The 22,661-nt window shown below is 39.3% G+C and overlaps 1 protein-coding gene across 5 annotated transcripts in view; it reads left to right on the plus strand.

The window, feature by feature from the left end:
• Nucleotides 1–22,661, plus strand: part of LOC134472453 (BMP-binding endothelial regulator protein-like) — a 262,792-nt gene that overhangs the window by 67,010 nt on the left and 173,121 nt on the right. For 4 of the 5 annotated variants that reach the window (XM_063233856.1, XM_063233857.1, XM_063233854.1 and 1 more), the window contains exons 4-6: nt 4,506–4,588; nt 8,216–8,306; nt 12,144–12,226. In XM_063233856.1, coding sequence (XP_063089926.1) covers nt 4,506–4,588; nt 8,216–8,306; nt 12,144–12,226 — 257 coding nt within the window. Of the gene's footprint in view, nt 1–4,505; nt 4,589–6,623; nt 6,730–8,215; nt 8,307–12,143; nt 12,227–22,661 lie in introns of all 5 variants that reach the window. The other variant, XM_063233855.1, reaches the window with a different exon arrangement.

The raw sequence follows: 22,661 nt of genomic DNA on the forward strand, positions 1-22,661 counted from the left end.
CTCCCCAAATACAGTTTCAATGTAACATAATGTTAGACGTAATACTATCTTTTGGGAATTGTTAAACTTGTGATACAATGTTAAGCTTATGAACTGATAGGAGTAAGCATCAACCAAAGAAAAGTTACATTGTGTATTTTGGTAGGGGAATTATTGTGTTTCCATTTGTACGAAGGACAGTTATAAAGGACAGTTATAACATGTTAGGCGCAATTATATGCATGTTTGTGTATCTGGAACTAGTTTAAAGAAATGTGTCTGGTTGCCAAGTTGACAAGGGGTGGATTCTAGTGGTTGATTTATTGTGTCAACTTGAGACAGTTAGAAGCTAACTAAATGGGTTTATCGATTCTACACCCAAGGATGTAGAAGAAGACCCACCCTAGGGTGGGTTATCACCTCGAGGTATAAAAGGGGAGGAGAAAGGACAAATCCTTGCCATTCTTGGGAGAAGCTCCAGTCTTCACCTTTGGTTTTAGACCTCGCCTCCTGGCTTCCAGTATAGACTCTTTAGCTTCCCAGCATAGACTCTTCAGCCTTTCATCACAGAGCCTTCGGCCTTCTGTCGCAGACCCATCAGCCTGCTGGTGTGGACTTGCACAAGACACTAGGGTGAACTCCAGATCTTGGATTGAATCCTTCGGCCTCCAGTGTATAGACACCCTCTGCACACTTCCTCATCGGATTCTGTGACTATCGTAATCCAATCTTGTTGTTTCTGTATATCCCAGGTTATATCTGTTCTCTGTAGTAAAACCCTGACCAATACACTTACCAATTCCAATAATACAAGGGAAGAAGAGAATAGGTAGTCATTAAAAAGATTTCTTGGGAAGGAAAAGTAAGTGCCAGAGAAGAAGCATAACAAATGTCCAGCAACTTCAATTCCATGAAGCACCAAGGGTTTTGGCCTGGATTTTGTGTAAATAACATGCTTCTCTACTTCAGTGATTCTGAATTGCAATTTTAAAAATGCAAAATAATATTTTACTTTTTGGTGTATTTGTATCAGGAATCAAACTCAGGACCTTGTGGTTTGCTAAGCACACTTAGGCCGTTGAGCTATTTCCCTGGCTTTTTTTTTTCAGAATAGTATTTCACTTGTTTTTGTGGAGGTAACATCTCCATACTCTTCCTTCTTTGTTTTAAAAATTAGATCTTAAAGATCCCATCAATTTTTTTACTACTTGACAGGTGGGTTATTAGGTATATATGAGATGTGTTTAACATGCCACAGTTGAAAGAAAATCCAAAGAGAATTGGAAATATAGGCAGAGTTGCTATCAATCTTAATTTGTGAAGGCAGTCCCATAACAGAAAACCTTGAGAGTAAATGACATTTAATGTGTTTTACAGTTCTGTCTCAATGTAAAGGTATAGATTTCAAAGTAAGCATGTTCTATAGATATATTTGTGTTTAACAAAATGGTTATAATGAGTCTGTTTATCAAGCCACATTTTAAACCACAAAAACTGACATCTATATAAGGACCAGACTGTGTCTGTTTCTGTCAATCAAGGCAAGTGGTAACAATTTTATAGACCTGTTTATGTGTAATATTAAGAGCATGAATGTGTGCTTTTAGCACCTTAGCGAAAAAATTGATGTGCAGCCAGAACCTGTTCTAAAGAGATAGGATGCTTAACCAGAGTGTTAGCATGGGTGTTGGGCTAGCTGGCCCCCTAGGGAGCCAAGAAGATTAGAAAGAGAGTGAACATGAGTAACAGAGAAAGGTGCAGTGTGGGGTCTGATCAATTATTGCAGGTGTCTAAACCTGTGGGACAGAATTTTATCATTAGTATCATGAATAAGAACGGTTTCATTAACCTGTAGGGTTTTCACAACATAAGTCCAATCAGCAGCAATATTGAGGGGTTGTTTAGGGAATTTTTTCATGTTTTCAATCATGGTTGTCTTAGAAATTGAATCTCTGTATACCATTAGCAGATAAGAAGTAAAAAGCTTCATAGAGGGGAGGGGTATAACTTAGTGTCACAGCACCAGCCTGGCAAGCATGAGGTCCTGAATTTGATTTCTGGTATTTCCCCACAAATAATAAAAACCTTTATAGAGAAAACTTGAGATCAAGGGAAACATAATGCATTAACATAGCAATCATGATACTATCATATTAAGTGACATGAAAATTTTCAGTGAAATCTGTTGTTTGGTAATAGACTATCACCTAAGTAGAATGAATTTTATGTGACATTGTTTGGATTGTACAGTGTGGGAGCGTTGTTGTATTGATAGGCTGACTTAAGCCTTGAAGAAGTACTTAAATCTTTTGGTTGGCTTGCCTATGTTGAATTGGCATATATATTTTATCACTAATGGCTGTAACACATGTGAGTGATATTTGAGTTGAAAACTTTATTATCATGAATATTTTTAGTCTAGAAGTCACCAATATGATGAGATGGTTTTAGTTTTGTATTTCAAAGACTTGTAGATCTGGGAAATATATGTATGTTTAACACATGATAAGGCCAGCAATAATGGATGTTAAAAACTAGGTTGGAACTTCTGGAAAAGCCAGTTTGTCTTTGTTGAGTTATTGACCAATTTGGTGTCTCTGCTTGGCATCCAGAAAATATCATGTTAAATGTTAATCTCAAAAATGAAAGTTACAACATTTGTCTGAAAGCATCAGTTAAATTACAAAGGAGAGTTGAGACATAGGGAAGAGGAAAAAGTGAAAGTCAAGGACATAGCCTCCTAATCTTTGCACATCAAGGAGCTTTCAGAGGAAATAGTTTGTGCTCAGTAAAATCAACAAGCAAACATACATATTTCATAACATTCTGCATCCCCTACAAACATTTTTGACATGCTTGACCCTTTGAGTTTTGTCACTATCAAAAAAAAAACCCCTTGTAATACAAAATCCTCTCCCTACAAAACTATGTATTTTTCTCTCTGTCTCACTTACTATAACTTCTATCAAAACAAAGTTGGCTGCTGTGACTTAGAATTTAAAATGTTTAAAATTTAAAATGTTACATTGCATCTGACTGGCTGCAACAAGCCTTTCAAGCAATCTTGAATAGTAAAAGTTATCTTACTTCTAGAAGAAAGCAGAAAAAACACATTTTCCTAGGACATAGAATGTCTGTTATTTTGGATTGTTCCTTCTGACATTTTTTCTTTAATCTCCTCCATTGAAGGTTTTATGCACACTCTGAAAGCAGCTTTGCTATACATTTGAGAGACAGTATTTATAGCCTAATTATTTATTTTAGCTCATGAGTGAGGTTATTTGGTCACCACAAGTGTCTGTATAATTTTCCCTTGCATCAGTTTCTCTGTTCGTAAAATAACAGTCTCAGTCTCAACTGTTCTGTGGTTTCTAGGTAGACAAAGTTATCCAGGTTTAGTGAGCCACCTGAAAATGGAGTGGGTTGCATCTTCCTCCTTCCCAGGAAGGAAGACCCATTATACCCAGGCACAGAATTTCCCAGGTGAGCCCTCAATTATGAAAGACTTAATTTACTTGTTTAGATCTGGATTGGACTCCAGGGGCAGCCAAAACATGGCTATAAGTTGATACTCTTGTAATAGTGAATTGCTGAGTTCCAACAAAGCAGGTACAGTTATTTCAAAGTTACTAACACAGATTAGATTGAACATACAGTGAACAAATGTGCAAAGCATTTTTCTGATAGATGTATTTTATTGGCTTGAGTTTTGTTGCATCTAGACCACTTTTCTTTTTTCCTTTATTTTTAATTTTATTTTATGCTTTTAAAATTTTCATTTTACAGTCAGATATTTTAAACAGACATTGTAAATGTCACTTACATTGTTTTTCTCCTTAAAGTTTGACCCATGTCATAATCAAAGCAGGAGAAATGAAAGTAAAAGATCAAAATGGGAAATTGTCTCCATTCACTAAGCAGTTGAAGAGCTGAATAACCCCTAAGTAATCCTATGATAGTATGAAAGCAAAAGATAAGAGAAACAAACATGTAAAGAAGCACTGGTCCCCACTCACTTAGCACTGGACAGTTAAAAGACACTTGATAACATGCCTATCCAATTTAGGCAAGCTTAACAGAGGCTGTGGAAATCCACTAACCAAAGCAAATCTTTTCCAAAAATAACTTGCTTTTATTTCTGCTGATGCCCTGCAGATTTGGTCGAAACTTAACTCATTCATTATAGAAGTCCTGAACTGTTGGCCAGAAGATCCCTTCATCTTTCTCACTCACTTCAAATCCTCCTTTGACCTTTTCTCCCCACAAGTTAATCAATCTGTTTATTCCATTGGAAAATATTACCCTTGAGGTGCACAGATTCAACAACAAATAATTAATACAAATGAATAGCAAATAATTAATCAAAAGGCTCAATTGTGTTTAGGGGAGAATAGCCAGTTGTAATGGTAGTGGTGGATCTCGTGATCAGTAATTTTGGCCTGGAGGACATAACTTCTTTTTCTTCAGGGGTAAAGGGAAGCACGTTCAGTCTTGACCTGGCTTCTCATTCTGTGTTTTACATCTAGGCTGCACCTATGAAGGAAACACCTACAACAGCTCCTTGGAGTGGCAGAGCCCAGCTAAGCCCTGTGTCCTGCACCAGTGCCAGGTAAAGTCCAGTAAAAACATCCCAGAGAGACTCTGAGTAGCTGCTTTGAGCCAACTGAGAGTGACACCCAAGCAGATAAACAAAAATGAGAAACAAATGCAAACCCCACTGTATCCTTGTAGTTTATTGTGACATTATCATAACAAGGCAGGTAGAGGATGGATATTGTATACGATGTTTCCAGAAACACAGCAGAATGGTCTGCCATTGTAAATTGTGCCTGGAAAGACTCCAGGAGGACGCATATGTCCTTGGGGAAAATACATGTCTTCCTGTGAAATCATCTTTGTGCAAAAGATGAATTCCTGTTAGCAGAAAGTACGTATTATTAGACAAGGTGTGTTTTTCTTCTTTGATTTAGAAAGGCTTTGAGCAGAAGCCAATCTGTAAACTGTATTAAAGTGAAACAATTAGTACACTGTATCCTCAGTGAGTTCAACCTTACAAATCTAAGAACCAGTAGCTCAGCCTCTAAGGGGCTTATTGTGCCTGATCCTCAGGGCCTCTGACAGCAGCAGGGATCCTGCATGGCTGTGATGCCCACAGGCATAGAGCACACACGATGGACCAAAGGGTCAGTGAGGAACCCAAGGTTCAGACTTGTTTTCTTGTCTCTGCAGAAATACCCCTTCTAAAAGAGTAAGTCATCTAATTTAACATTACTTAAAAATCCTCTATAGAGAAGCTACTGTTAAATCCTTTTATCCTGAACACCATTTCATTATCCCAACATTGCATGTGCATTTGAAGAAGGTTGGAAGGTGAATATTATGGATATTTCTCTCCCATCTCATCTCAAGCACATTGACATTTAGTGAATTGAAATCTGTATTTTATGACACCATGTTCTCATTAGATGCCTAGAGTAGATCTTTAGTTTTTCATTCAACTAAATATTCAGCTTATTTATGCAATGAATCTAAGTAATTTTCAAAAATAAACAGTAGTAAAATGGATATAAACAATAGATTCATTCTATTAACTAGTGATTTCTTACTATTTATTTTTTAAATTTTGTATTACTCGTACCCTTTTTGTTTTTTTCTTTTTCTCCTTAAAAAAAATAGATTCATTGAATAGATCAAAGTTTGTTGAATTTTATACTCCACATTATAAATTCAGTCAATCTGGCACAAAGAAGCAAGAACAATTACTTTTAATCACACCAGAAGCCCATAATCTTTCCAAACTTTGCACCCCTCCATATCTACTCTGTGTCCTTTTTTCCTTTCAGTATTGGACACTGAACACAGGGTCTCACACACAGTAGACAAGTATTCGACCATCCTGTTGCTGAGTACATCACTAGCCCTTTTTATTTTTTAAGACAGGATCTAAGTTGCCCACACTGTCCTCAGACTTATGGTCCCTCCATGTAATTGGGTTATAGGCATGACAACTCTTCCCAGCTTACCTTGATTTGTCTTCAGTTCATATATATTATTATTTTGCCCTGCCTCTTGGTCAGTGAAATTTCCACTCTTTAACAGGGGTATCTGAGAGCCATGGTTCTAGTATTTGGTAACCCAGAGGACCACATGCCCCTTGGGATCTGGGACGACATTCTTATAAACAGCCAGAGGTCCTGAGCAAACACAAATTGCTCAAGGTAACTTTTGCTGTCTTTAAATGACGACATTGCTTACATTAGTGGAAGCTACCATGCAACAGGAAACATTTTGTTGCCTGAAAGACACATTAGGTCATCACAGAGGTTAACACTGAGATTCCTATTGCTTGTCATCTTTAGTCACTGGCACATAACCAAGAGAGAACTGACTCAGGAGTATCAAATTATTATCTGAAAACTCAGGAAACCAGAGCTTCAGAGCAGAGCCCAAAAAGGGGGAGTCACCTGTCAAAAGATGAACCTCACCTTTCCTTCTTCTTCCTGTGCTAAAACCAGAGTCCTGCTAGCTAGGAAGGAGTTGTTTCCTTCAATAAGAAGAACAAACCTCTGTGAAGGTGGTCACAGAAAGTTGTTCCTTTGCCCACAAGCACCTTTGCATTCCTGCCTTTCTGCTTCCTTCTTTAGGAGGATGCAGAAAGTGACCATTCACAGGCACCTGCTGGCGAGTCTCCTGGTTTTTTGCAGAAATGATGAGATTGCAGTCTCTCTCCAGCTCTTCAGGAGGTGGGAGGTCAGTAACAGAGAAGACAGTGTCAGGCAGGCAGTGCAACATGGGCTATGCTGCTCACACTACTAATTATATAACCTGTCCGCACCTCTGTCACTCTCCATAAAATGGGGCCAGAATGATCTCATTGGATTGGAGTTTGCAAGTAATAAGCGAGACTCTCATTAAAAATGCTCCTGGGAGCCACCTACCTGTACAGGTACAATCAGGAACCAAACAGATGCTAGCAAGCCCAATGATCTGGTTTCTTTCCACTTGCATTTAATTCCACCTTCTTATCTTCTCCAACAAAAGGCGTTCTGGTGAAAATTTTACCTGTGTTTTCTCTCTTTCAATTTCTTGGTGGACGATGATGATTTAAAGATCACAGACAAGCACTTCACACTGAGAACCAACCTGAGCATCCATGTGGATGGAGATATTGTAGGAAAACTGACCCTAGGCCTTAGCTTTCTGCAGTCATGTAGCTGAGTGTGAGTCTTTTATTGATTCTGCTGATTGCCGATATTTTGCATTTTTCTCCCAAATGTAATCTAGGCCACAGTAAACTCCCCCGGTGGTGGAGAATTTGGACTTGGTCTGTAGACATTTAGGGTATAGCCCTTTTGCTGGGTTGGGATGACATAGTAGCAGGCGCAATAAAGGAAATGGCCTCATTGTCAAACTGTCATCTGTATTTTCAGCTTGTCGTACCCTCCATTCCAAACAAAATGAAACACATCATGTGAAAAGAAATAGACATTCATTCATAAGATGGGTAGAGAATGTAGAGCAAACTTATCAGAGACCAACACTGAAAATTAATTTTAGAATTAATTTGACATTAGGATGGTATTGGAATCCCAAGATCAGTAACTTCTTTGCAGTTTGCAAATGACTCATTCAATTTCATGTTTAAAACCTAAAGTCTGTGTTTGACATCTTCAGTAAGAACCCAGCTTTGTCCAGTCTCTGCCTTTGATGCTGCAATGGAGACTCAGGCTGTGACTGGACCTAGTGATGTTTCTAAGTCTGCAGAGCTGTCCTAGTTGTTTCTAGAAGGATGGTTGGGATTTATCTGGACTCAAAGAGCTCTGGATGCTACACAGGTCTCTGTGCTCCAGGGCTAGTGCCTTGAAGAATAAGAACAATGATAGAAAATACAGCCAACATTGAAAATGTAAAACAACTGTGAATGAGCAGCTAGACTCTTGTCAGCTACCAATGGACCATCAGAAAATTTTAAAACTCGATTTAAAAGAAAGGAAGCAGAGCCACAGAGAGAGTGCAAGGCCAGGAAAAAGAGGAAGTGATGAGGTTTGCCCTCTGAGATCCAAAGCATCAGTAGGAGTGAACAGGGGATTGTAGGTCATTTGTGCCCAGTCCTTTGGGCCCAATGCCCACCTCACCATGTACGTTATGGGTTTGGGTTCTTCTGCTTGGTTACTTTCCTGAAGTTTAGCTCCTTGACACAGTCCAGGGCTGGCTGACTGTGTGCTGTTTGTTGCAGGAGGGCGTCATGACAGAGTCTGAGGTGCGCTGTGTCGTTCACTGTAGAAACCCAGTGGAGCACCCGGGAGCCTGCTGCCCCACCTGTCCAGGTAACATCCTCAGGGAGTGGGAGGCAGAAGGCTCCTCAGCACAGGGCAAGACTGTTGAAATCTCCGTGTCCTTCAGTGGTGATGTGCAGTTCCTTTCCTCTGCTGGATTTTTCTCACTCAACCTCTATGCACCTGACAGCATTAGAGGGTGCACTCCTCTCCTTTGCAGGGTCCTGGCCTGGCTGGAACCTTTGCTCTCCCTTTTCTGAAGGGCATGGCAAGACTGTGTCTAGCATGAGGGCAGTGTGCTATAGGTCCTGGCTAGTGGCTTGTCTGGATCTGGAGGCCTGCTTTCCATTCATAGATCCAAAAGAGGCTTGTCTTTGCTTCTAGAAATGTCTTTAACACTTCGTATTGTGCTGCTTTGGTTGGAGCTTGCTGTTGTGACAAGGCAACCAGGTGTTTTCTGACAACTGAGAGCTGCGTCCCATGTGAATTTAGCTTAGGGATTTGCTGGCATTCTTTTCAGTGTGGTTCCACAAGTTGGGCCCACTGTCTTTTGTAGAAAGGCCCCTGCCTAGCTGACAGTGAAGAGCTCTTCCTTTTCCAGTGGCCAACTCTCTCCTCCCACCTTTCCTTCAGGGATTGCAGAGGCCTCCTGCAGCTCTTCTTGCTCTTTCTCACAAGTCTGGGGATTTTGAGGTGAGACATTTTTCTGATCTTTTATGCACTTGCTAATCATCGAGGGTAAGTGTTCTATGTTTGGGGTTTCGCTGAGCACTTTTCCTGACTGGTAACAGGGCAACCACTACTCTTTGCTTAGCAGGGTGATCTTGAAGCTCTGCTGTTCTTTGAGCCTCTTGTGAAGTGGTGAAAGTCCTGGGGGTCCTCTGCAGACATGAGCCCCTCCATGTGGCAGACCCAAGCCCTTTTCAGAATTCAGTCTTCTCTTGTCCTTGAATGACAAGGACAACAGTTTCCACCTCTTCTTACCTTTCTTATGTCCTACAGTCTTTTTTTTTTTTTTTTTTTTTTTGTCTTTTTCCTTTTTATCGGTACCGGGGATCGAACTCACGACTGCCTGCTTTCAAGGTAGGCGCTTATGCCGCTGAGCTAAACCCCCAGCCCCATGTCCTACAGTCTTTATTCAGCTTCCTGTCACACTGGGATATCTGTGAAGCTTGTGTGACTGATGAGCTCATATGAAAGCCAAAAAAACTGGTTATATCTACACTAATTCTTTCTGTAATCCAGTTATCTTGTATCTGTCACACAGTGCGCCCAGTCTCTTTCCCTTCTGATGCATTAAATGTTTTGTATCAGATCACCACATCCTCAGACATTGGTGGGATCTTTAAGAAGTGGATGAGTAGCTCTCTAGGGCTGCACCCTGGAATTTCCTGAGAAGCTGAGACACTGCATCTTGTACTCAGGCTGCAAGTAAGCTCAAGTCCATTAGAATTTGGGTGGGTGGGGGCACCCTGCCTCCCTGGTGATTTCCATACACAGCCAAACTGGAGATCGGTAACAGAGAAAACTTTGTCGTACAGATTTAAAGATTATCACAGCTCACAACTATAGATTCAGGTATGTTGAGCAGACAGCTGCCTTATCAATGAAGAATGAACTCAGAGCATCCCACTCATAGCCAGGGGACCCTCGAGGAGCAGGAATAGCCACAAGGAGCCCTTAAAACCCTGCACCCCTCCCTGTGGGTAACATCCTGTCACTCAGGAGAACCATGTGTCCAGCTGCCTGTGAAACATGGTACAAAAACTGCAGCGTGATTTATCTCAGCAGCTGAGCACTCCCGTGTGAGCAGTTTTCTTTACTCCATGGTTTGCTCGCGTCCCAGAAAGGAAAAGACTAAGCTCCACAGTCATGCTGAGTGGAGTCCTCATCACTGTACAGAGAGGAGTGAGATGTTGGTCACACCAGTGCCTGCCAAGTTCCTCGAGTGAGCTAGGATCAGGGGACCTGTGCTCCTCTCTCCTCTCAGCCCACTGCATACCACAGGAAGTGCTTAGCTCAGTTCTATTTTTAGAAGCTGATAAGCCAGGGCCACATGCCAGCCCTAGACACCTGGGAGGCTCCGTACCCTAAAATAGAGATCATTTGCCTCAGTTCTAAGCACAGTATTTGAGATGCAAGTGGGTAGGTTTGGAAGGTGCCGCCTGCCTGCAGAGTTCATCGCCCTTTGTCATGAGAGGCCTTCCACCAAGCCTCGATGGGACAGTCAGGAGAGGCCTCGATGGGACAGTCAGGGGAGGCCTCGATGGGACAATCAGGGGAGGCCTCAGCCTCCTCCTTGGAATCCAGGGGGACAGTGTCTGTCACCGACCAGGGCATGGCAGTGCACATGATGGTAAACAAGCCCAGTCTGTGGTCAGCTTCTTCTGGAAACTGATTTCAGAGCATTGCTTCTCCTCTGCCCCTTCCTGTCTGTCTGACTCTGCTCAAGGATGGTACATTGTCATGGGAATTTTGAACAGAATTTCCACTGAAAATGCCTTGACTCAGTGTCAGTGTAGATCGCTGTGGTTAGTGTGTCTAGCAATATGGATGACAGAGATGCAGGCACCCAAAAGGATTGGAAACACTTTGTTGGACATGTCTTTTGGAGAGAGGTGACTGAGCATCTGTCATTTATGAACAGTGTTGAGACACAACCACAGAGACCACGCTTACTGTGTCTTCCATGTCTCTGAGAGCAGGAGCAGTGCCTGGTGCTGGCTTTGGGTGTGAGTATCAGATAGATCTTATTCCTGGAGAGTTTTAAAATTCACTTTTACTTGTCTTTTTGGCTTCAGACTCAGCAGTATTTTGTCTACACATCTTTCTGTTGAATAGAGGATGGTGACCTGCTTTAAGATGGGTTAGGTGGGATGACACCCACTCCTCATGAGGAACCAGGTGCTCCGAGAGTGGGGGCTTCTGCTCACAGCTTTAGCTGATGGACTGGGGCACTTCTGTGTCCTGCACAAGAGCTCACTGTCCAGCACTGTCACAGTGACCCTGCCTCTAATCAAGTGCCTTGCAAGGACAGTCCTGGGGAAGGTAGCTTTGCTAATAAACCATAGTCACTGTGGCCCACATGACATGGAGTGAGTGTGGCCAGCCTGTACTGCAGGTCACTTGTGACATTGCTTTAGAATATGGCAGTGACTTGAGCATCTTTCTGATGAGGGGACATGTCTTGGATTTCGATCCTTTCATCACCCAGCCTTGATGGGGGCCAGAGCCCGTGATCACCACCTGGTGGGCTGCAGGCCCATGGGGTCACTGCTGCCCCCACCTCTGCGCCTTCTTATCTTTGCTCCCGCCTTGCTCCATAGTGCAGAGGGAGGCTCAGAACTGAGTTTGAATCCCAGCAGGGCCACCTGTGAGCCAGGTGAATTACTTTCCCTTAGAGCCACAGTTCTCTCATGTGTGAACAAAAGGATGGCGCCCCTGCTGTGTAAGATTGCTGGGGAAATGAGGGGGTCAGCTGCATGGGGAGATTAGTGAAAGCCCTTGGCTGCATCTGCTATTGGTCCCATGGTTGATCCCTTCTTTGCTTCCCTTATCCTATCCTGGTCCCTCTGAGGTTTGGGTCCTGGCAGTGGCCAGCATATCATGACTCCAGAGGCACAGGGTGGGGCTTCCTGCAGTGCATTTGTATTGCACCCCCAGTCTAACTTGGGCTCCTCTTAACTTTCTGGCATTGTTGGGGTTTCTGGTTCTGTGCCAGCATATCATTCTTCACATACTGTATTTTACAGTGCACCGGTGCTGTCCACTGACCAAAGAGGACACTGCTGGGTGGCTGGAGTGGAGGTGGGGCATGAGCAGGCCTGGGAGGACTGTGTCGCATGGATACTGCTCCTGCCTGATTCTGAACTCCACTCTGCTTTTTAGGCTGCGTGTTTGGAGGTGTGCAGTACCAGGAGGGAGAGGAGTTCCAGCCAGAAGGGAGCAAGTGCACCAAGTGTTCCTGCCTCGTAAGTCCTGCATGGATGTCACCATGGCCCCGGGCTCATGTTTACTTGTCCCTGAGCAGCTCTCTCAGCCTGGGCACTGCTGACACTGGGCTGAGGCTGGTGTGTGTCTTACAAGAGGTATAGGAACAGCCTGGCCTCCACCCTTGGTTTCCTTACAGCCAGAGTGGTCCACAGGCATTGCCTGGGTCCCCTGCAGAGCAACCTGGCTTCCAGCCAAGGAACACTACTCCAAAGCATGAGGGAGCATTGTCTGTGCTCCTCTGCTGGTTCCTTTTGGGGGATTCTGTGAGTTTTTGTTTCTTGGGACAGAGTCACTTCCTACTGAGGAAGCCATTGGATTTTCTGCAGTCCAATGGGAAGCAGATGGACATTCTGGTACATAGTATTCTATGGGGGTTGGGTGGAAGGAAGTCGTCTGTAAACACTGGCTGCAGGGTCGAGGAGGGATTAGTGAGGAAAGGTCACTATATAAGAGTTACTTTTATAAGCATTGTGACTTTTAATTTATATTCCAAGTTCATCCTCAGAATCTTGAGGAAGGAGAGGACCCTGGCCTGCATTGTAGTTTTACAGGGATCTTTTCATTCTGTGTTTAAGTCTGGAGTGCAATCACCGATGGCAGTGGTGGTAGTTACGGGGGTCTGGTCCTAGGCAGCGGCTCTGCATGCAAGAGTATATTTTTAATTTTTTTAAAAAGAATAAAAACAACAACAAAAATAGATATAGGGTATGAAAACAGTAAATTAACAATGGTTATTATACTACATATTGTTATTTTTTTTTTAAATTTTATTTAAGGAGAAAAGAAAAAAAAGCAGGGAAAGGGTACAAGTTATACAGATTTACAGAAAAAAATGAACAGTAGGAAATCACTAGTTAATGGATTACATATTGTTATCTTAGAAATAATTGTTCAAGTCACAAAATTAAAGCTTGTAAAGTGGACATTCCATCAATGATACTGCAAACAGTTCTGTTCATTGATCCAATAAAACTCTGTGATATCATTTTCTATCTTATACACTTAAATATACATGCAGTTATATAGTTTGGAGCACTTTCTTTTCCTCTCTTTTGTACCATGACTATTACACATTTTGGGTTTCATTGCTCCCACGGTTCTTATTACTTTTTTGGAAGAGAGTAAAACCAAATGTGACATAACAGAACAGAATCGGTCAAGTCAAAAGGGTGGACATAATAGATAATGTAAAAACATAATACAAGGTGATCAACAATGGTTCCCATAATGCCTCCCGCTATCTCTAATAGAATTGCCTATATCGTTAGTTATAATACAATTGAACAAAACAGTAAAGAATAAAACCGACAAAACCAAAACATTGGAGACATTGTAGGTCTTCAAAAGTAGATAAAAGTCAACAAGAATGGGCGTCATAATGAATCTCATTATCTTTACAGCTGATGCCTAAACTTTCGAACCTGATACTATCCAGCAAAACAGAATAGGGGAACATCAGTTAAAAACCAGATGGTGAGAGTAATACAGGGCTTTAAATCAAGGTAATGAAAAGTCAAAGTGGGTTACCATAATATATCCTGCTGTTTTTTTCCTTTAATTAAAAGGATAAAGATAAAAAAGTAAATAATGGAGTGGAGATTGAGATAAAAGAGGGCATAACAACGAAACAGCGCAGATCAAAACATAACCATTTAAGCAGAATAGTGTTTCACCACCAGATAATCCTAACCTAAAAGTAGTTACCGTATTGTCTCTTTCTTTGAAATCCTTGAGTACAACTTCGTATACATATTGTTATTTTCAAAATAGTTGCTCAGATTACCAGACGTAGGCATGCAAAACCAATTAAACAGTATAAGCACTAACTATTCCTTTGCATGAACTATTAGAATTAGTAGAAGAATTATTTTAGCATATATATATATATATATATATATATATATATATATATATATATCCCTTCCTTCTTTTCTGCTTTTCCCTGCCCTAATTATTCTTTGCTTTTGAGGAGCTTCTTTCCCTTCACAATATCTATTGTATTTTAGATCTCATTTACTCTTTCAGTTTCTTACACTAAAGAGTCAATACTATGTTTAGCACATTTGAGTCTGATTTATTTCACTTAGGAGTATGGTCTTTAGTTGCATCCATTTATCTAAAAAAGTCTTGAGTTTATCTTTCTTTTTAGCTGAGTAGTAATACATTGCATAAAAATATGACATATTTTTATCCATTTCTTGGTTAATGAGAATTTGAGTCATTTCCAAGATCTAGCTATTACAAATTGTGCTGCCATAAACATGCAGGCACATAAATCACTATGAGATGATATTTTTAATTATTCTGGGAAAATACCCAGAAGAGAAATAGCTCGGTCAAATTGGATCTTTGATTATAGTTTTGAGGAAATTCCATACTGATTTCTACAGTGGTAGCACCAGTCTGCACTTCCACTAACAGTGGACAACGATTCCCTTTTCCCAACAGCCCCATTTGTTATTGATTGACTTTTTTTGATGATAGCCATTCTTTCTTGTGTGAGATGGAATCTCAGTATTGGTTTAATTTGCATTTCTCAAATTAACAATGATGTTGAACATCTTTTCATATATTTGTTTGCCATTTGTATTTCTTCATCTGAGAAGTATATGTTCATCTCAAATGCCCATTTTTGGATTGGGTCATTGAATTTAAAAAAAATTAATTTAAAGAGCTAAAAAAAAGCAAAACAGAAAAAAAAGAGAAGCAATAATACAAAATTCAAAAAAAAACCACTAAGAAATCACAAGTTGACAAATTACATACTGTCATCTTAGAAATAATTGTTCAAGTTACAAAATTAAAGCACACAAAGTTCTACTCAATGATCCAACAAATACTTAGTAATACGCTTATCAATCCTACACACTTAAACACACATGCAGTTATGTTTTTTAGAGCACTTTCTTTTCGTCTCCTTTTGACAATAGCAGTTGCACATTTTGGGTTTTATTACTCCTACAGTTCTTACTACTTTTTACACTAGAGACACAATGTGATATTTATAAATATGATTCTTATTTATTTCACTTATGAGGATAGTCTCAAGTTGCCTCCATTTCAATATGAAGACCTCAAGATCATCCTTTTTACAGCTGAGTAATATTCCATTGTATAAAAATACATCTTTTTCATCTACTGTGTGGTTGGTGGGCATTTTGGTTGTTTCCAAGATTTAGCTATTACAAATTGTGCTGTTATGAACATGGGTGCACATGTATCACTATGACATGACCTTTTCTGTTTTTCTGGGAAAATACGCAGGAGGGGAATAGCTGGGTTGAATGGAACTTCCAATTCTAGTCTTCTGTGAAATCTCCATAGTGATTTCCATAGTGGCTACACCACTCTTCACTCTCATATAATAGTTTTGGGAGTATAGCCATTTTTCACAGTGTTGGTTCTTCCTAGCTAACAGCAGGGAATACCCTTCCATTTTTAGTATCCTCTTCAATCTCCTTTGTTAGCATAGCATAATTTTCAGCATATAGGTCTTTTATATTCTTTGTTAGGCTGATTCGTAAGTATTTCATTTTTTTAGATGCTATTGTGAAGGGCAATACTGCCATAATTTCTCTCTTGGTGAACTTTTTGTTTGTGTACAGGAATGCTATTGATTTTTGAGTACTGACTTGGTATCCAGCTACACTGCTGAATTTATTACCTCTAGTAATCTTTTAACGGAGTTTTTTTGGGTCTTCTATATAGGGTATCATGTCATCTGCAAGTAGTGATAATTTAACTTGCTTTCCTATCTTTATTCCTTTTATTTCGTTGTCTTATCTGATTGCCCTGGCTAGTGTTTCCAGAACTATATTGAATAGGAGTGGTGATAGTGGACATCCTTGTCTTGCTCCTGATCTTAAAGTGAATGCTTTCAGTTTTTGTCCATTTAGTATAATGTTGGCTGTTGCTTTGTCGTAGATGGCCTTTATGAGATTGAGGTAGACACTATGTATTCCGAGTTTCTGAAGCATTTTTATCATGAACATGTGTTGGACTTTATCGAATGCTTTTTCTGCATCTATTGAGATGACCATGTGGTTTTTGGTTTTGGCTCTGTTGATGTGGTATATTACATTTATTGACTTGCATATGATAAATGGCCCCTGCTTTCCTGGAATAAATCCCACTTTGTCATATTGTGTAATCTTCTTCATGATTTGCTGCATTCTATTTGCCAGTATTTTATTGAGAATCTTTGCATCATTATTCATTAGTGAGATTGGCCTATTGTTCTCCTTTTTGGTTGGGTCTTTCTCTGGTTTTGGTATGAGAGTGATACTTGTCTCTGGGAATGTTTTAGGGAGGATTGCTTCCTTTTCAATTTCATTGAAGAGTTTAAGGAGTATTGGCATCAAATCTTCTCTAAATTTCTTGTAGAATTCAGCCATGAATCCATCAGGACCTGGGCTTTTCTTTGTTGAAAAGTTTTTAATTATGTTTTCAATTTCAATAGCTGATATTGGGTTATTTAAAATTGCTATATCTTCTTGGTTGAGCTTTGGTAGCTCATATGTTTCAAGAAATCTGTCCATTTCCTCTGTGTGAGTAGAGATTTTCAAAGTAGGTATTCATGATCTTTTGAATTCCCATGGGATCTGTTGTAATTGCCCCCTTTTCTGTCCTTACTGCGTGAATTTGGATTTTTCTTTCTTTTTTCTTTATGAGGTTAGCTAGAAGTTTGTCAATTTTGTTTATTATCTCAAAAAACAGCTTTTTGGTTCATTAATTCTTTGTATTTTTTTTTAGTTTCAATTGCATTGATTTCTGCTCCAATCTTTACAATTTTCTCTCTTCTATGAGCTGTGGGTTTAACTTGCTCTTTTTTTTTAGAAGACTGAGATGAAGCATTAGATTGTTTATTTGTGCTCGTTCTGTTTTCTTGATTTGACAATTTATTGCTATATATTTCCCTCTTAAGACCACTTTCATTGCATCACACAGGTTACAGTATGTTGTTTCTGCATTCTCATTGAATTGTAGGTATTGCTTTATTTCTTTAATTTCATATGTAGCCCACTGGTTGTTCAAAAGTTTGTTATTTCACTTTCATGTATTTATGCAGGTTTTGCAATTTTTTGGCATTAATTTCCAATTTCAGGTGCTATGTTTAGATAGTACGCATGGGATAATTTCAGACCTTTGCAGTTACTTAAGAATGTTTTATGGGATTTTATACAGTCTATTTTGGAAAATGTCCCATGCCCAGCTGAGACGAATGTGTATTCTGATGTGGTTGGGTGAAACACTCTGTAAACATCTACTAAGTCCAATTGCTTGCAGGTATGATTCAGTTCTATTATTTCTTTGCTGACTTTTTTGTCTAGTTGATCTATCTCTTTGTGACAATGGGCTGTTAAGGTCCCCTGCTATAATTGTGTTCTTGTATATTTGGTTTTTTAATGTCCATTAGTATATGTCTTATATAGTTGGGTGTTTTGTACTTGGTGCATATATATTTATAATTGTTAGTTCTGCCTCTTGAATTTTTCCTCTAATGAGTATGTAGTGACCTTCTTTATCTCTTCTAATCATTTTAGGTTTGAAGTTCACATTGTCTGCAAAGAGAACATTTACCCCTGCTTTTTTCTGGGTTTCCGCTGCATGGAATACTGTTTTTCATCCTTTGACTTTTAATCTGTGAGTTTCCTTTTGGGTCAGATGTGTTTCTTGTGTATAGCATATTGTGGGATCATGTTTCTTGGTGCATTCTGTCAACCTATTTCTTTTGATAGGTGAATTGAGGCCATTTACATTTATGGATGTAACTGATATGTACTTGCTCGAACTTTCCATGCTATGTTCCAGTTATTTGCTTTCTGCTTTTCCCCCTTGTTTAATTGCTTGTCCTACTTGGTGGTTTCTTTCTGTTATTGTTCTATGGATTGTGGTCATTTTTATCTCTATCTAGTATGTCTTTCAACACTCTTTCTAAGATTGGTTTGGTGAGATGAATTTCTTCAGTTGTTCTTTGCCATGGAAGTATTTTGATTCTCCATTAAATTTGAATGAAAGTTTTGCTTTCAATCTGGATTGGAAGTTGTTTTCTTTCAGGGGTTGAAATACCTTACTCCAAGCTCATCTTGAGGGTTTGTGCTTAAAAGTCTACTGTGATTCTGATTGGCTTTCCTTGATAGGAGAATTGTGTCTTTTTCTCTAACAGCTTTTAGTATTCTGTTTTTATGCTGTATGTCTTAGACCTTAATTATTATATGTCTGGGTGTAGATTTATGTTATTGTGACTGTTTGGTATTCTATATGCCTCACTTCTCTGCATATCAGATTTTTCCCCATTTTGGGGAAATTTTCTTCTATTACTTCTGTGAATATTTTAGTTATGTCATTTGCATTGACTCTTGCATCTTCACTGATGCCTATTAATCTTATATTTTTTTTTTCTCTTGGCATCAACTTGAAGATGCTGGATTGTCACTTCATGCTGCTTTGTTATTTTTGAAAGTTCTATCCTTTCATGATCACTAATTGAGATCTTGTCCTCAAGGTCCGAAATCCAATCCTCAGCTTCATTTGAGCGGTTTTGCCAGCTTTCAATAGCAATTTTTTTTGTTTTTTGGATGTCTCTTTGAGTTTGTTTCATGAATTCTACATATATTCTATATTGTTCATTCAAGGTTTCAATCAGTTTTCCATGCTTCTGTACTTTTTTCCTCTGTTTCTTCTTTAGCTGCACTCAGCAACTTCTTTACTAAGGTTGTTATTTCTATCTTTACATAGGGTATGTAGTATTCTAATTTGATTTCCTCTATAGCCTCATGGAGTTGTTTTTTTTTTTTTAATTTCACTCACTATCTTTTCAGAAATTTCTGTTGTGTTACTTTTGAAGGCCTCTATTTCAGTGTCTCCTGTACTTGCTTCTGGTGGAGTAGATGTTTGAGATTGCATTTTGCTTTTTTTGTGTTGCCATTTTCCTTTTTTGGATTAATACTTGACCCTTCAATCTTACTAATGTCAGCTGTTGGTAGTGTGTATCTTGGGGTCTTACTGTAACATTGATGTCCAGTTGCTAGGTCCCACAATGAATAGGTGGACCAGTCACCTGACTTCCTCCTGTAGCAACTATTGAGTGAGTTCTATATTCTTCCTGGGCTGTCAAGCCTAGTAGTATTGATGTAGGTCAACTTTTAGTTCCTGCTATTACTTATCTTCAGGTTATTCCAGGTCATCAAATCTCCCTGTCTATCATATTTGTGTCCACTGAGACCCTACTGTGTCCCTATTATGTGTCTATGTGTCTCATAAGCCCTTTTGATTTTCTCCAAGTTGGGGGAGTCCTTATTGGCACACTCCTTACTCTGTCTGGTGTTTTCTGCATGCAGGAAGGGGTCACCCACACTCTTATCAGACTCACCAAGGTCTGACAGTTAGTTGGGGGGAGCTTTACTACTGGCCTATTTACCCACTGTACACCTCTATTTTAGGGGCATACTTACCACACTGACTAGAGCCTGCCGCAATCTTCCATTTGGGTGAGGCAGTCACTGAATCTCCCCTCAAGCTAGCACAGTTAATCCGCTGGGCCAAGGTTCTGTGAGAAAGAGTGGGAGCTCTGGCTAGAGTTCTGGGTCCTGCAAGGTCATGTGGAGATGGTGGGAGTCACAGGAGTGGCCTGGGTCTAGGCTGGCCCCGGGCGCACCTCTGGTTGGAGTTCCTGGGTCCTGCAAGGTGTTCTGTGGAGATGGCACCGGTTGCAGGTGAGCCCTGTGTCTAGGCCATCCAGAGGCGCACCTCTCAGTCATTGAATTTGGGGGGCCCAGTTTTTAAAAATTCTTCATATATTCTAGAGAGTCCTTTGTCTGAGGGACAGTTGTCTAAAATTTTTTCCCACTCTGTGGGTTTTCTTTTCACTCTGTCACTGATTTCTTTTGATACTCAAAAACTTTTTAATAAGATGAGATCCTATTGCCTGATTCTCTGAAGTATTTCCTATGGAGTTTGGTTTTAGTTCATTAACTCCTTGTGTCTTCAAGATTTCTACCTAAATTGCCTTCCAGTAGACTTAGTGTTTCTGTTTTAATATTTAGATCTTTGATCCATTTGTTATGCATGGTGATAGTCATGGGTCTAGTTTTTGTTTTTGTTTTGTTTTGTTTTTTTTAATTTAAGAGGAAAAAGAGAAAAACACAAAACAAAACAAAGCGGTGTAAGGGTACACATAATACAGAACTACAAAAAAAACCATAACAGTAAGGAATCACCTGTTAATAGATTACATATTATCATCTTGAAAATAGTTGCTCAAATCACAGTATCAAAGAATACAAAGTGGACATTCAAACAGGGAGACTGCAAACAGCTGTGTTCAATGATCCAAAAACATTGATATAGTCAGCTATTTAACACCCCAAACACACTTGCTGTTATATCCGTTAGAGCTCTTTTTCTTTTTTTTTTTTTCCCGCTCTTTTTTACAACAAAATTTACACATTTTGGATTTTATTATTCCTTAGTGCTTAGTACTTTTTTGGGGGGGAGAGAATACAGTCAAATATGGCAAAACAGAGCTGTCAGTCAAAACCAAGGATAGACATAGCACATGGTGTAGAACAGAGTACAAGGTTATTAACAATGGTTATCAACGTTGTCTCTTGTTTCCTTAAAAAGAATTGTCTATCTCATTAGATATTATAAAGTTGGACAAAACAGGAGAGAACAAGACCAATAAAACTTAGGCATTGTAAACATTACAGGACTTCCAAAGAAGACAATAGTCAAACCAGAATGGGCATCTTAGTGAATCTTATTGCGTTCAAAGTAGTTGCCTAGATCCTCAAACTGGATACTATCATACAGAATGGAACAGAGTCTAATCAGCCAAAACAAGATCATGGGAGTATTACAGGACTTCAAAACAAGTTAATAGAAAATCAAAAAGAGTTACTATTTATATATCCTAATTTTTTAAATTTTTTCTTTAATTAAGACAAATATAAGAAATGACTAAATAATTTTTTTAAAAGAATAAGGGGGAGATTGAGATAAAACAGGACATAACAATATAACAATAGAGGTCAAAGCATGACTGCTTCAGCAACCTAGTACTTCACCACCATATAACCCGACTTAATAGTAGTTACCATAGTGTCTGTTTTTTTCCTTGAAATATTTGGATAAAACTTCATATACTCTAGCTTCAAATATTTCCATATCAAGAAGCCCAGAATAAAGCCTTTCTAATTAATGAGTGAAAACTTTATAAGGCTTCAAGGCCACCTAATGGGGAATCATGATTAACACATATTTTTATATAATTGAATCATTACTTACATTAGGGAAACTATTCGGTATTCACACATGCGAGATTGATTTATTTCACTTATGAGTACGGTCTCAAGCTGCACCCATTTATTGATAAATATCTCAATGTGATCCTTCTTTATAGCTGAATAATACTCCATTGTATAGAAATACCACAACTGTTTTATCCATTCCTCAGTTGATGGACACTTGGGTTGTTTGCAACATCTGGCGATTACAAATTGTGCTGCTATAAACATAGGTGCACATATATCACTGTGGTATGATGCTTTCAGTTCTTCTGGGAATATGCCTAGAAATGGAATAGCTGGAATAAATGGGATTTCCAATCCCAACTTTTTGAGAAATCTCCAGACAGATCTCCACAAAGGCTGTACCAGTCTACACTCCCACCAACAGTGCAGGAGAGTTCCTTTTTCCCCACAGCCTCTCCAGCATTTGTTGTTGGTTTTCTTGATCCTGGCCATTCTTTCAGGAGTGAGATGGTATTTCAGTGTGGTTTTAATTTGCATTTCTCTAATGACCAATGATGATGAGCATTTTTTCATGTATTTATTTGCCATTTGCATTTCTTCATCTGAGAATTGCGTATTCATCTCAGATGCCCATTTTTGGATTGGATCTTTGAATTTTGGAGGTCTGAGTTTCTTTAATTGTTTATATGTTTTAGACAAGAGTCCCTTGTCTGAGAGAGAGTTCACTAAAATCTTTTCCCAGTTTGTGGGTTTTTTTTTCACTATGCTGGAGATTTCTTTTGACATGCAGAAACTTTTTAATAAGAAGTGGTCCCAGTTATTGATTCTGGGGAGTATTTCTTGTGCGGTTTGAGTCCTGTTCATGAATTCTTTACCTATTCCTATGTCTCCAAGGTTTCTGCCTAATTTGTCTTCCAATAGATTTAGTGTTTCTGTTTTAATATTCAGATCTTTGACCCATTTAGATTTTAATTTAGTACATGGTGATAGACATGGGTCTAGCTTTAGTTTTCGGCAAATGGAGAGCCAGTTTTTCCAGCACCATTTATTAAAGAGACTGTCGTTCTTACAGTGAACCTGCTTGGCTCCTTTATCAAAGATAAGGTGGTTGAGTGTGTTTGTAGTTGTGGTTGTATCTTCTAATCTATTCCATTGATCT

Source organism: Cavia porcellus, unplaced genomic scaffold, assembly GCF_034190915.1.
Source record: "Cavia porcellus strain 051 isolate PalLab524CR breed Dunkin Hartley unplaced genomic scaffold, mCavPor4.1 scaffold_23, whole genome shotgun sequence".
Lineage (NCBI taxonomy): Eukaryota > Metazoa > Chordata > Mammalia > Rodentia > Caviidae > Cavia > Cavia porcellus.